This window comes from Eschrichtius robustus, chromosome 1 (genome assembly GCF_028021215.1).
Source record: "Eschrichtius robustus isolate mEscRob2 chromosome 1, mEscRob2.pri, whole genome shotgun sequence".
Classification (NCBI taxonomy): Eukaryota; Metazoa; Chordata; class Mammalia; order Artiodactyla; family Eschrichtiidae; genus Eschrichtius; species Eschrichtius robustus.
The window spans coordinates 32,962,551-32,978,054 of NC_090824.1; the positions used below are offsets into that span (position 1 = coordinate 32,962,551).

Genomic DNA, 15,504 nt, shown 5'->3' on the forward strand with positions numbered 1-15,504 from the left:
CCGCCGCCGCCGGCGGAAGGGCCGCGCGCTTCGCGGAAGCGCGGCCGCAGCTGAGGATCAGCTGCTGGAGGAGGCGGAGAAGGAGAGGGAGGAGCCTAGGGGAGGGGGAAGGGGAGGGAGAGGACCGTCAGGAAGCCGCGAACGCCACTGAGTGTCTGCACACCTCGCTCCGTCTGCTATGGCTGGTTAAAGAACCATCCGGATCGCAGCGCGGGGGGAGGGTCGGGTGGGGGGAGAGCGCCGGCCGCGCGTGAGGCCGAGGGAGGGGCGGCGGCGCGAGCGGCGGCGGCGGCGGCGGTTCCAGCATGAAGAGGAGAGCTGGCCTGGGGGGCAGCATGAGGTCAGTGGTGGGCTTCTTGTCCCAGCGGGGCTTGCATGGGGACCCCCTGCTCACTCAGGACTTTCAGAGGAGACGCCTGCGAGGCTGCAGAAACCTCTACAAGAAGGACCTCCTGGGCCACTTCGGCTGTGTCAATGCCATTGAATTCTCCAACAATGGAGGCCAGTGGCTGGTCTCAGGTAAATCAACCCCCTTCCCCTCCCCGCGCCTCCCGGCCCCCTTCCAACCTCCCCTTTCCGCTTTCCCTCGCCACCCTCCTCCTGCCCTCCGTCCCCACCCCCTCCCTCCTCAACCCCCCCTTCGGCGGTGGGAAGGTGGGTGTCAAATTAAAACCCTGGCGGGGGAGGGAGGGAGAGAGGGGAAGGAGAGGATGTCTTCTATAAAAAAGACCTAAAATGGTTGACAGGTCCTTAATTCGCTTTATCCCAAGTGTAAAGTGATCTCTCCTCATGACTGCGGTGGAAGTGTGGGTCGGGGAGAGGGGCGAGGTTACCGCTTGACAAAGTTTGATGGGAAACTCTTCCTCCGCGTACTTTAAAAGGTGCTGGGGGCATTTGAGCGATTTGGTGGGGGAGGAGGCCGAGGCACGCCGGATGCCGGGGGCGGCGTGGGGGAGCTCGAGCCCCTGTCTCCGGCGTCCCGGGAAGGGGCCTTGGGGCCGGGGGCCGGGCGGTGACAGGGTCGGCCGCCGGAGGAGTCGGGGCTGCGACTCCGGGTGAACGGAGGGGAGGTGATGAGCGGGTTCCCTTGGGCCGCCCCCTCGTCGCCCTCAGGGGCCCAGCGCCATCTCCTCGGGTCCTGGGGTGGCCTCTTCCGTGTCTTGTTTTTCTTATGGATTTGGGAGTGCCGAGGGCTCTGGAGGCCAAGGGGCACCGGCCTGAACTTGAATGCGCAACTTGCGAGGCAGGGGGTGGGGGGGGGGTGGACGACCCCGGGAGACTTGTTGGCTGGAGCCCCGAGCCCGCACCCCCTTTCCCCGCGCCTGCCGTTGCAGGTGGTCTCCGCGCCTCCTCCTCCCGCCCAGCTGGGCTTGGTTGCCCCCCGGCTCCCCCTGCGGTGTTGGGTAAGTGGCGAAATCGAGGCCGGCGCTCCGGCCGGGCGGTGTAGGCCTCGCTCTCCCGGGGCTCCTAGCGACAGGCAGCTGAATCGATAGCCTATTGCTCCCGGGGAGGCCGGGGCCGGGCGGGTGGCGGCGATAGCTGCTTCGGGGGAGGTGCGCCTGCCGCCCGTGGGGGCGCTCGCCGCCGCCGCCCTCATCACGGGGGTCGCGGGCCCACGGCTGGCGAGTGGGGATGGGTTACGCTGGGGGCGGCTCCCCGAAACCCGGCTCAGGGGAGGAGGGCGAAGACGGCTGATCTGGCGTTCCCGCTCGCCTTCTGCCCTCCCTACCCCGTCCCTTTTCCTATATCGAGAGGGAGGAAGGGGGAGCCCAGCGCTGGACGTGGCGCTTCGCTTCACCCAGGCCGGTCCCCGAATGGTTTTCTAATTTACGTCAGTGGGCAGCTCGCCAGAAACTTCTGGGATCATGGCAAAGCATCCGTCTTCTTTGCGAGTAACATTCGGAAGTGACACGGGGCGTGCAGTCCAATTTGGGGGTAACAGATAAGACTTGTGATCATTTCATTATAAACCTTCTGGGGGTTCTCCAGGACTGACTTGACTTTTCCACTTCAGATCGTTTTCTCTTTGACTAGGTAGATTTTGGTCCTAGATCATCTCCTGAAGAAATCTGATATTCCACTTCGAGGCATACCCCAAACAAAAGCTTCCTTCCCCCACAGGGCCAAAAATTCCAGGGACAAAGATGGGGGAAGAGCTCTTTACAGAGCTCCCAGTTTTTCCCCCTGCTGCTACTTCTGTATTCATCATACTCCTGTCTCCTTCCCAGACTGATGTATTCCAACAGACATGTTCCCAGACACAAGTAAATGCACCCTACAGGGTGAGGGAATTTGGGGGGTGCTATTATAGACTGAGCTAATCGTGTTGATTAAATCATAAATGCGGTCATACATTGCTCAATTTAACACGCTTTTTAATTTATTTTAAACATCTTTATTGGAGTTTAATTGCTTTACAGTGGTGTGTTAGTTTCTGCTTTATAACAAATCAACTATATATATACATATATCCTCATATCTCCTCCCTCTTGCATCTCTGTCCCACCCTCCCTATCCCACCCCTCTAGGTGGTCACAAAGCACCGAGCTGATCTCCCTGTGCTATGCTGATCTCCCTGTGCTATGCGGCTGCTTCCTACTAGCCATCTATTTTACATTTGGTAGTGTATATATGTCCATGCCACTCTCTCACTTTGTCCCAGCTTACCCTTCCCCCTCCCTGTGTCCTCAAGTCCGTTCTCTACGTCTGCGACGCTTTTTAAAAATAACAGATTTATTAAGATATAATTCACATGCCATACATTTCATCTATTTAAAGTTCATTAACACTTTTAAAATATATATATTTGTTTATTTGGGCTGCGCTGAGTCCCAGTTGCCGCTTCTAGTTCCCCGACCAGGGATGAACCCGGCCGCCTGCATTGGGAGGGTGGAGTCTTACCCACTGGACCACCAGGGAAGTCCCCATTAACACTTTTTTAAAGGTACTAAAAAGTTGCCTCCATTCTCTACCAGTTATCCTTGTGTAGTACCTTCCCCCATGTCTTAAATGAACCCAATTTTCTCTAGACTTGACCAGTTCATTTCCTTTATCTTAATTTTAGTCTATAGAGGAGCAGGGTCCTTTCCACAGGCAGGCTCTGGTAAACCTTCTGGTTCTAGGCATTCATTTCCTCTTTCCTAGGCTTGAGTTGCCCATCTCATCAGTACTTCCTGGGTTCCAACTTTCTTTGCCCCATACTCCTCCTCCTTCCCCTCATGCTTCCTCTAGCTTAGTTCTTCCTGTTTCCTTTTTATCTACTCCTGTCCTTGTTCCTAGTCTTCCAGTAGGCTTTTTCACCTGCCCCTCCAGTTTAGCTCAGCTAGTGTTAGATTTTCTTACTTGTTCCCTGAACGGTAGAGTTTTGGTTAAAAGCCTTATTAGCTTATTCACCGTCTAGTATGAGTACAACTTATGCAACAGAAAGTTCCTCCTGTTCGCTTCAGATAAGGAAGCCCCCTCTGGGAGTCATAAATACACCTTTACTTGTTAAAGCTAATTAAATTTTGTTCTGGGAAGTTCTTCAATAATCTTCCCAAATTTAAAACTATTTAAGGTGTTTACATCTTATCTATCATTGTCCTTCTTTAGCAGTTAACACCTGAGGGGAGGAGCACATGGTATTTTGAGGCTAATGCTATCAATCCCTAATGTTTCACCAAAAATGTGGTGGGAGGCCAGACTCCAGGATGGTAATGAGATTACTTTTATGCATTTTGTTGTAGTGCTTGTATCTTGTCTGGATTGGTTAAAGCTCTTGAAAGTGGTGATTGAAGTGATAGTTTGTTGCACAGAAAAGGAGATCAGATTTGTGGTTACCAGAGGAGGGGGCGGGGGGTTGGGCCGGTGGCAGGGGAATTGGATGAAGGCAGTCAGAAGGTACAAACTTCCAGTTATAAGACAAACAGGTACTAGGGATGAAATGTATAATGTACAACATGATAAATATCATTAACACTGCTGTATGTTATATATGAAAGTTAAGAGAGTAAATCCTTCGAGTTCTCATCACAAGGAAAATTTTTTTCTATTTCTGTAATTTTGTATCTATGAGAGAGTGAATTCACTAAACTTACTGTGATTATCATTTCATGATGTATGTAAGCCAAATCATTACGCTGTACACCTTAAACTTATACAGTGCTGTATGTCAATTATATATCAAAACTGGAAGAAAAACAATTTTTTAAAATGATAGATTGTCCATAGTTTGCTCACTGTTTTCATTTTCTAATTGGGCAGGCTCATGTTTCTTGTAACTGACACACTATTTGGGGTTTTTTGTTTGTTTTGTTTTGTCTTTTTTTGTTCTTTTAATTTTATTTCTTTAGCTGCACAGCTTGGCCTATGGGATCTTAGTTCTCCTATCAGGGATTGAACCCGGGGCCATAGCAGTGAAAGTGCCGAGTCCTAACCACTGGACTGCCAGGGAATTCCCTGACACACACTATTTGATATAATTAACTTAGACCTAGGCCAAAAATAATATTTGCATGATTCCTATGGCCTTATAAAATGCTGTTTGGTAAGGATACATCATTGCTTTTTTGTTCTAACAGCTAGCCCCTTTTCCAGGGCACAATGAGGCCAGCAGATATTAAGAGTGAAGCAGAGAAAACCAGGAAGGAGAAAAGGTGCTCAGCTGGGAAGTGAGTGTGTGACAGCAACAAGTGGGAGGATGTTTTTTTGACATTTTGAAATACAAAAGTATTTTAACCTAAAAAGTATTTTTCTTTATTGCTGAAAGGGGCATTACTGTGATATCATGTAAGGCAGTATGGTATAGCATACACATGGTTAAAATCACTGCTGTGTCATTTAATGTGTGACCTTAGTCAAGTTGCTAAGCCTCTCTTTCCTGATGTAAGCAATGGGAATACCAGCACCCACCTGAAGGGCTGTTGTGACAGCTACATTAGGCAAAGTTTAGATTGGGTACTGAACAGAGTTCCCAGCCTCTCAGAAAAAATGCTGAGTTTGCTTTCTTTCCCCTTTGTACTTATAACTTGTGGTTTCATTATTAGCTGACACTTGTTCTTACAGTGCGGGTAATGGACATGTGCAAATGGGGCAGACAGGATGGTTTTGTGATTTTTTTGATGTGGAATGAGGAGGCACAATATGGTGGGGAAAGAGCCTGGGATTTGGTGTCACGTGATACGTTGGAGGCTCTACCAGTCACAGATTGTACGAATTTAGGCAAGTTCCCTCGTTCCTCATCAGTAAACAGGATTAACAAATTGCCCTCGCTACCTAACAAGGAGGTCTTTTCAATGAAATGTCATATGTGAAGGTACTTTGTGAACTATATGGGTTTGAGTGAACATTATTACTCTATAAAGGACAGCTTATGCCTGATGCAGTCTTATCTTAGAATATTTACGGGTGTTAGTTCTTTGAGAGATAAGGAACAACATTGCATGTTGAAGTGCTAGTTACAAGAGATCCTAACACCATCAAGGAGGTTATGCTAGTACACGTATTTAGGGGATAGCCTGGGTTCACCTTTTAAGTCTTTGGTTGCATCTGATTCTTTCTTTAAATTGCCTCCATTGCTTCCTCTTAGGTTTCTCCTTTTCCCTAGAATGGAAATATGTTTGCTTAAAAGTCTTTTTATTTTCTCTTGGGGAAGAAGATGAACATCTTCTTGTGATCTGACTGCTAGACCAATCAGAATGTAGCTCTGGGGGAATTCCCTGGCGGTCCAGTGGTTAGGACTCAGCGCTTTCACTGCGGGGGTCAGGTTCAGTCCCTGGTTGGGGAACTAAGATCCCACAAGCTGCGAGGCACAGCCAAAAAAAAAGAGTGTAGCTCTGTATATGTAACTCTCTGCTTTCTTATATCTTATAAATGGTTTTTGTAAATAGAATCTTAGCAGTAAATAAAAATATTCAGCTCTTTGGGATAAGATTTGCTGTAATATTATTTACCCTGAATTGATGTTTAAGGCATTGGAACTTGTAGCACTAGCAGATTAATAGCCCATAGTGTGAAGTTTTGAGTTACAGTGAGAGATTATGATTTCTTTTTTAATGCTTATGACTAAATGTAGAAAAAGCACCCTCAGAAGCTTTACAGATAGCATCAGCAACTATACTATTTCAAAGTGTTAATTAAGTAGGAGTTGTGAATGGGGAGAGGCATTCAATTACATGGGCATAATATTTATAATTGGACTCACTATTTAGTCCTATTTCAGTTTCATATGGGTCTCCCATATTCATATGGGATGTAAGTATCCACAGTTATATAGAGAGATTGAGTCATATAATAAGGACAGTGATACATCTCACAGGGTTGTGGTGAGGACTGAATGAAATAACACCTGTAAAGTTTTTAGCACAATGGCCTAGACCATGCTGTTGCTCTGGTTGCTACTGCTGCTGCAACTGTTATTACTGTTGTTGTTTAACTTGAACCTCACAAAACGCTTATAGGAGATTGACACTTGAGCATGTAACATTCATTGCACATGGCACAGTACAATGTGAAAAACTGAGAATGATCTCAATGAGGGGAACTGTTAGAAATGCTTTGTGAATAAACTTAACCCTAATACTGTCATCAAAGCATAATTTTAAGCATCAAATAATAGCTATGATAATAACTGTATGCTTAATTGGAACCCATTAATTAATGATCATTTCTTGTCACCCAATCACTAGTTATATTTCATTTTATGGAATCAGTTTTTAGTCAGTAAACTCATGTAAAAGCGTATTATCTACAGGTAAAGTGTTTGACTTTAAACTATTAAAACTTCTACGTGTTTAATTAGAATGAATTTATTCGTCCAGGGGTTAGTTTATCAGGAGAAATATGGCCAGTGGCAAGGTAGATCTCTGACTTTAAAAAGCTTTTGTAGTACATACGTTTTGACATGGTGATTAGGGAATCAATTCTTGGATTTTCTTCTGGGCTTTTCTGTTTACTGATAATGCATTGCTGTGAAGGTGTTAAATTTTATTCTTTGGTCTATTTATTAGTTCAACAAATAGTTTTTGAGCGCATACTGTTTATAAGACAGGAGCTATGCGAAGTACAGAGATGATGAATCAGATATAAATCATACTCTTAAGCTTGTATTTTCAGAACATTTACTTCTCAATTCTAACAGTGCATGATCCTTTAAAAATGTTCTCTTCTGCTTTATGATACTTTAATAGATACTGGATTTTTGTTTGGTTTGTAGTACTTAATATAGCAAAAGTCCCCTTGTCTTTGATTTTTAGTGGGAAAGAAAGGTCGCTTGTAGAGATGGCCTTGGAGGACACTGCTGTGATAAATTACAGAGATCATGTCATAAGGATAAGGTAACATGGATATTTACAGATACACATTATTTTTCCCACTTGTTCTTCAGTCAACTAATTGATATCTATCAAAAATTGGCAAATTTAGAGTTATGCCTGGGTTTGTCACTTCAACTTTAAAAAATACCTAGTGAGGTTTAACTGATGACCACCAGTCTCATTAGACGTTATAAGTACCTCAAAAACTTGTCTTTATGTGATCAGTGTTCAAAGGATCATCACTGACTTGACTTACATTTATGATATACTGAGAGTTCTGAAGAAGAGCAGTAGCTCTCAGTTATGTATCCTGGCCACACATTGAAGGGCGGTGTCAGTCCAGGTACAAGTGTGTGCTCATTCACTGATTATTGATAGATTTGGTTGTAAAGTACAGTTGGAATCATTTAGATCAGGGAAACTTTATTCACCAGTAAAACTTGGGACAAAGGGGTACTGCTTTCTGAATTCTGAGTTAAGAAGTGGGTGCATTTATTTTCTCATGCATTGAGCAAGGTGAAGAGCACTTTCATTGCTTATAAACAGTTCTTAATTTTGATTTTTTTTTTTCTTTTTCATGGTTTCAAGGAAGAATTGCTTTTCCTATTGTTTTAGTCTGAATTTAAATACTCAAGGGTGGAATTAAAGACACCCTTAAAGGAACCAAAATCCTAATTCAAATAAAGATTATGTAGGTTAAGAAGGAATTGATTTTGTTTTCAGTTTTTGGTGCCCCACATTATATTAAAAGTATTGTCTCTTATAATTTAAGAACTGAATATTGATCTATTAGGATTAACTCTTAGATTATTGTGGCGATGTGAAATTACATTTCTTTTCTACTTAATTCTGTTTTCTCTAAAATTTTTGATTTTAAGTTACAAGGATTAGGTTACTGTTTGCCAAAGTGTGCGTACATAAGCTGATTTTAGGTGATCTTTGAATGAATATTTACATTTTAATAGTACATTTATTTTATACATGTTAGAAAAGTTAACTAGCATATATAAAATAGCTTTCATGGATTTATTGCTTAAGGCAAGGCTAAATTTTAAAAAGTCAGTTTAAAGTAAAATAATGGTGACTGTGTTGTGTGGATATGGCAGAAATCAAAAGGTGATCACGATTAACTGAAGCTTGGGAAATACTACATTAGGTAACCTTTTTTTATTTCTTCTTTCTCATGGAATCAGAGAGATGGAAAGATCTTCATTTTATGGAAAAGGGAGTGGATAAGTAGAAAGGTGACTTGTTCAGAGCTGCTTGGTTAGTCTTTGGCAGTGAGGACTGTTAAGTAGGGCTCATTGCTTCTAGGCAAGTGCTGTTTCCAGGTTGCCTTTTTATGTTTTTCTGTCCCTTTTCTTATAGGACAGGCAGCCTTTTTAGAGCTCTTCTGAAGAACTGAAAACTGACTGTTAGCAGTTCCTGAGCACATGTCCAACTCTAGTTGCTCCTCTTAGATGATAACTTGTATTTCTCTGTTTTGCTGTGAATAACTTGCTTTACATAGGTATCTTATGTTTATTCGTTAAAAATATTTAATGAGAACACACTATGTCTGCCTCTTTAATCTCAATAATAACTCTAAGGGTTATTTTTTTTCACACTTATTTAGCAGATAATGTGTGCCAGGCCCTCTGCTAAGCACTTCGTATGTCTTATTTGCCACTTGGAAAATAGCCAGTGTTACCTATTATCTAGAAAGATAAGGGGATTTGAAGGTTTTGTATTAATTGCATTAATTAACTGCTAAAGAATCAAGAAAGGGCATTGATAAATGACTGCTGAGGATTCTGTAATGAGAAAAGGTAGGGCATTAGTGGAAAAATAGAAATTGGAATTCATTGTTTCTGGTTAAAATGAAGTGAAATAGAATTCTAGGAATGAAAAAAGATTTTTTATTACCTTGTCTATTACCTTGGTCTTTGTAGAAAATTTGGTTCCAATAGCTGCTTCCCAAGTTTTTGTTCTTTTCAGCTTTAATGCTTATTAGTCACCACTGCCAACATAATATAAGCTCCCTAAAGCTTAACTCATTATCTCATATCCCCTGCTGATCTCAAAAATCTACAGTGCTCCCCAGTGCCTACCAAATTAACTAGGAATGGCCCTCCTGATGTTCGAGACATTACTGTTTATAAAAATAAATGTTTAACAATAAAAATAGCTAATATTTGAGCATGTCATTCATATATCAAATATTATTTGGGGGGTGTTTAATATGTGTCAGGCACATTTACATACATGATCACATCTAATACTTATAAAAGAATCTTTCCTAAGGTACAGAGAGTACTGTTATCCTTATTGGACATATGAGGAAACTGAGGCTTAGAGAAGTTAATTTGTGAAACCTGTAGTTTGTGGTGGAGCTGCATTTCCAGCCTGGGTCTGCATGAGCTCTGAGACATGCTGATAACTGCTCTGAAATTTTTAGAATGTTACATACATTTTAAAAGGATATGACCTTTTCCTTATATTCTCATCTCCCTGTGTTATCACTCTAATTTGCTAATTGTTTTTTTCCCCCCTTATGTGGAAACAGAGGAAGGGGTGCGGTTGAGGGAGATGGATCATGGGCTTGGAACCAGTAAGCACAGTTCTGGTCACAGCTGCAGTACTCACCTCTCAAGCAGGTCTCGCTCAGGACTAAAACTCACTTCACCTGGATTTTGGTCTTGGCTGTCTTCTTTTTTTTTTGAATTTTTGAATTTTATTTTATTTATTTTTTTATACAGCAGGTTCTTATGTTATCCATTTTATACATATTAGCATATATATGTCAATCCCCATCTCCCAATTCATCACACCACCAACCCCCACCCCTGCCACTTTCCCCCCTTGGTGTCCATACGTTTGTTCTGTACATCTGTGACTCTATTTCTGCCCTGCAAACCAGTTCATCTGTACCATTTTTCTAGGTTCCACATATATGAGTTAATATACGATATTTGTTTTTCTCTTTCTGACTTACTTCACTCTGCATGACAGTCTCTAGATCCACCCACGTCTCAACAAATGACCCAATTTCGTTCCTTTTTATGGCTGAGTAATATTCCATTGTATATATATACCACATCTTCTTTATCCATTCATCTGTCGATGGGCATTTAGGTTGCTTCCATGACCTGGCTATTATAAATAGTGCTGCATTGAACATTGGGGGTGCATGTGTCTTTTTGAATTATGGTTTTCTCTGGGTATATGCCCAGTAATGAGATTGCTGGGTCGTATGGTAGTTCTCCTTTTAGTTTTTTTAAGGACCCTCCATACTGTTCTCCATAGTGGCTGTTTCAGTTTACATTCCCACCAACAGTGCAAGAGGGTTCCCTTTCTCCAAACCCTCTACAGCATTTGTTGTTTGTAGATTTTCTGATGATGCCCATTCTAACTGGTGTGAGGTGATACCTCATTGTAGTTTTGATTTGCATTTCTCTAATAATCAGTGATGTTGAGCAGCTTTTCATGTGCTTCTTGGCCATCCATGTCTTCTTTGGAAAAATGTCTATTTAGGTCTTCTGCCCATTTTTGGATTGGGTTGTTTGTTTTTTTAATATTGAGCTGCATGAGCTGTTTATATATTTTGGAGATTAATCCGTTGTCTGTTGATTTGTTTGTAAATATTTTCTCCCATTCTGAGGGTTGTCTTTTTGTCTTGTTTGTAGTTTCCTTTACTTTGCAAAAGCTTTTAAGTTTCATTAGGTCCCATTTGTTTATTTTTGTTTTTATTTCCATTACTCTAGGAGGTGGATCAAAAAAGATCTTGCTGGGATTTATGTCAAAGAGTGTTCTTCCTATGTTTTGCTCTAAGAGTTTTATAGTGTCCAGTCTTACATTTAGGTCTCTAATCCATTTTGACTTTATTTTTGTGTATGGTGTTATGGAATGTTCTAATTTCATTCTTTTACAAGTAGCTGTCCACTTTTCCCAGCACCACTTATTGAAGAGACTGTCTTTTCTCCATTGTATATCCTTGCCTCCTTTGTCATAGATTAGTTGACCATAGATGCGTAGGTTTATCTCTGGGCTTTCTATCCTGTTCCATTGACCTATATTTCTGTTTTTGTGCAAATACCATACTGTCTTGATTACGGTAGCTTTATAGTATAGTCTGAAGTCAGGGAGTCTGATTCCTCCAGCTCTGTTTTTTTTCCCTCAAGACTGCTTTGGCTATTCGGGGTCTTTTGTGTCTCCATACAAATTTTAAGCTTTTTTTGTTCTAGTTCTGTAAAAAAATGCCAGTGGTAATTTGATAAGGATTGCATTGAATCTGTAGATTGCTTTGGGTAGTATAGTCATTTTCACAATATTGATTCTTCCAGTCCAAGAACATGGTATATCTCTCCATCTGTCTGTATCATCTTTAATTTCTTTCATCAGTGTCTTATAGTTTTCTGAGTACAGGTCTTTCACCTCCTTATGTAGGTTTATTCCTAGGTATTTTATTCTTTTTGTTGCAATGGTGAATGGGATTGTTTCCTTAATTTCGCTTTCTGATTTTTCGTTGTTAGTGTATAGGAATGCAAGAGATTTCTGTGCATTAACTTTGTATCCTGCAACTTTACCAGATTCATTGATTAGCTCTAGTAATTTTCTGGTAGCATCTTTAGGATTCTCTATGTATAGTATCATGTCATCTGCAAACAGTGACGGTTTTACTTCTTCCTTTCCAATTTGTATTCTTTTTATTTCTTTTTCTTCTCTGATTGCCGTGGCTAGGACTTCCAAGCCTATGTTGAATAATAGTGGCGAGAGTGGACATCCTTGTCTTGTTCCTGATCTTAGAGGAATTGCTTCCAGTTTTTCACCATTGAGAATGATGTTTGCTGTAGGTTTGTCATATATGGCCTTTATTATGTTGAGGTAGGTTCCCTCTATGCCCACTTTCTGGAGAGTTTTTGTCATAACTGGGTGTTGAATTTTGTCAAATGCTTTTTCTGCATCTATTGAGATGATCATATGGTTTTTCTTCTTCAGTTTGTTAATATGGTGTATCACTTTGGTTGATTTGCATATGTTGAAGAATCCTTGCATCCCTGGGATAAATAAATCCCAGTTGATCATGCTGTATGATCCTTTTAATGTGTTGTTGGATTCTGTTTGCTGAGGATTGTTGCTATATTCATCAGTGATATTGGTCTGTAATTATCTTTTTCTGTAGTATCTTTGTCTGGTTTTGGTATCAGGGTGATGGTGGCCTCATAGAATGAGTTTGGGAGTGTTCCTTCCTCTGCAATTTTTTGGAAGATTTTGAGAAGGATGGGTGTTAGCTGATCTCTAAATGTTTGATAGAATTCACCTGTGAAGCCATCTGGTCCTGGACTTTTGTTTGTTGGAAGATTTTTAATCACAGTTTCAGTTTCATTACTTGTGATTGGTCTGTTCATATTTTGTATTCCTTCCTGGTTCAGTCTTGGAAGGTTATACCTTTCTAAGAATTTGTCCATTTCTTCCAGGTTGTCCATTTTATTGGCATAGAGTTGCTTGTAGTAATCTCTTAGGATGCTTTGTATTTCTGTGGTGTCGTAACTTCTACTTTTTCATTTCTAATTTTATTGATTTGAGTACTCTCCCTCTTTTCCTTGATGAGTCTGGCTAATGGTTTATCAATTTTGTTTATCTTCTCAGAGAACCAGCTTTCAGTTTTATTGATCTTTGCCATTTTCTTTGTTTCTGTTTCATTTATTTCTGCTCTGATCTTTATGATTTCTTTCCTTCTAACTTTGGGTTTTGTTTGTTCTTCTTTCTCTAGTTCCTTTAGGTGTAAGGTTAGATTGTTTATTTGAGATTTTTCTTGTTTCTTGAGGTAGGCTTGTATTGCTATAAACTTCCTTCTTAGAACTGCTTTTGTTGCATCCTATAGGTTTGGATGGTCGTGTTTTCATTGTCATTTGTCTCTAGGTATTTTTTAGTTTCCTCTTTGATTTCTTCAGTGATCTGTTGTTTATTTAGTAACATATTGTTTAGCCTCCATGTGTTTGTGTTTTTTACATTATTTTTCCCTGTAATTGATTTCTAATATCATAGCATTGTGGTCAGAAAAGATGCTTGATATGATTTCAATTTTGTTAAATTTACTGAGGCTTGATTTGTGACCCAAGATGTGATCTGTCCTGGAGAATGTTCCGTGTGCACTTGAGAAGAAAGTGTAATCTGTGTTTGGATGGAATGTGCTGTAAGTATCAATTAAATCTATCAGGTCTATTGTGTCATTTAAAGCTTGTGTTTCCTTATTAATTTTCTGTTTGCACGATCTGTCCATTGGTTTAAGTAAGGTGTTAAAATCCCCCACTATTATTGTGTTACTGTCGATTTCCTTTTTTATAGCTGTTAGCAGTTGCCTTATGTATTGAGGTGCTCCTGTGTTGGATGCATATAGATTTATAATTGTTATATCTTCTTGGATTGATCCCTTGATCATTATGTAGTGTCCTTCCTTGTCTCTTTTAACATTCTTTAAAGTCGATTTTATCTGATATGAGTATTGCTACTCCAGCTTTCTTTTGATTTCCATTTGCATGGAATATCTTTTCCCATCCCCTCACTTTCAGTGTGTATGTGTCCCTAGGTCTGAAGTGGGTCTCTTGTAGACAGCATATATATGGGTCTTGTTTTTGTATCCATTCAGCCAGCCTGTGTCTTTTGGTTGGAACGTTTAATCCATTCACGTTTAAGGTAATTATCGATATGTATGTTCCTATTACCATTTTCTTAATTGTTATGGGTTTGTTTTTTAGGTCCTTTTCTTCTCCTGTGTTTCCCACTTAGAGAAGTTCCTTTAGCATTTGTTGTAGAGCTGGTTTGGTGGTGCTGAATTCTCTTAGCTTTTGCTTGTCTGTAAAGCTTTTGATTTCTCTGTCAAATCTGAATGAGATCCTTGGGGGGTAGAGTAATCTTGGTTGTAGGTTCTTCCCTTTCATCACTTTAAATATATCATGCCACTCCTTTCTAGCCTGTAGAGTTTCTGCTGAGAAATCAGCTGTTAACCTTTTGGGAGTTCCCTTGTATGTTATTTGTCATTTTTCCCTTGATGCTTTCAATAGTTTTTCTTTGTGTTTAATTTTTGTCAGTTTGATTACTATGTGTCTTCGCATGTTTCTCCTTGGGTGTATCCTGCCTGGGACTCTCTGCGCTTCCTGCACTTGAGTGGCTATTTCCTTTCCCATGTTAGGGAAGTTTTCTACTCTAATCTCTTCAAATATTTTTTCGGGTCGTTTCTTTCTCTCTTCTCCTTCTGGGACCCCTATAATGCGAATGTTGTTGCGTTAACGTTGTCCCAGAGGTCTCTTAGGCTGTCTTCATTTCTTTTCATTCTTTTTTCTTTATTCTATTCCGTAGCAGTGAATTCCACCATTCTGTCTTCCAGGTCACTTATCTGTTCTTCTGCCTCAGTTATTCTGTTATTGATTCCTTCTAGTGTAGTTTTCATTTGAGTTATTGTGTTGTTCATCTCTGTTTGTTTGTTCTTTAATTCTTCTAGGTCTTTGTTAAACATTTCTTGCATCTTCTCGATCTTTGCCTCCATACTTTTTCCAAGGTCCTGGATCATCCTCACTGTCATTATTCTGAATTCTTTTTCTGGAAGGTTGCCTATCTCTACTTCATTTAGTTGTTTTTCTGGGGTTTTATCTTGTTCCTTCATCTGGTACATAGCCCTCTGCCTTTTCATCTTGTCTATCTTTCTGTGAATGTGGTTTTTGTTCCACAGGCTGCAGGATTGTAGTTCTTCTTGCTTCTGCTGTCTGCCCTCTGGTGGATCTTGGGTGTCTTCTAAAGTCTCCTTCTTCCTTAACACTGCGTGTTCTACGCTTAACTTACATCAACCATGTGACTAACTTCACACCACCTTTAGTCTAATTAAGAGTGGGTATACAAGCTCTGGTTACCAAGTTGGTTCTTCTTCTCCATTAATCTAACTAAAAGTACAAATAATATGTATGTGTTTACTAAGCCCGTGGTTTTGAGTTTGATTTCTGTTGAAAGTATGCTGCTTGAGTATGGCTGAATTTCAGCCAACAGAAATAGTTATCTTTCCTCATAATTATACCTGGGGAGAAAATATCTATGCCTGGGGCACATATAAATAATGTGCTTCAGAATAAAGTGCCTTTTGGAAGAAGGTTTAAACAATGTAACAGGGGCGATCTGCCCAGAGAGCACTGTAAGTCATTTGGAAGCACTTTTGACACTTGGAAGCACTTTTGACAGTAAA

General features: G+C 40.9%; 1 protein-coding gene across 4 annotated transcripts in view; it reads left to right on the forward strand.

The window, feature by feature from the left end:
* Positions 1-241: 241 nt before the first annotated feature.
* Positions 242-15,504, forward strand: part of DCAF5 (DDB1 and CUL4 associated factor 5) — a 104,983-nt gene continuing 89,720 nt past the window's right edge. For 2 of the 4 annotated variants that reach the window (XM_068543675.1, XM_068543677.1), the window contains exon 1: positions 243-519. In XM_068543675.1, the coding sequence (XP_068399776.1) occupies positions 306-519 (214 nt within the window). In that variant the 5' untranslated portion in view covers positions 243-305. Of the gene's footprint in view, positions 520-1,334; positions 1,404-15,504 lie in introns of all 4 variants that reach the window. The other 2 variants (XM_068543683.1, XM_068543681.1) reach the window with 2 other exon arrangements.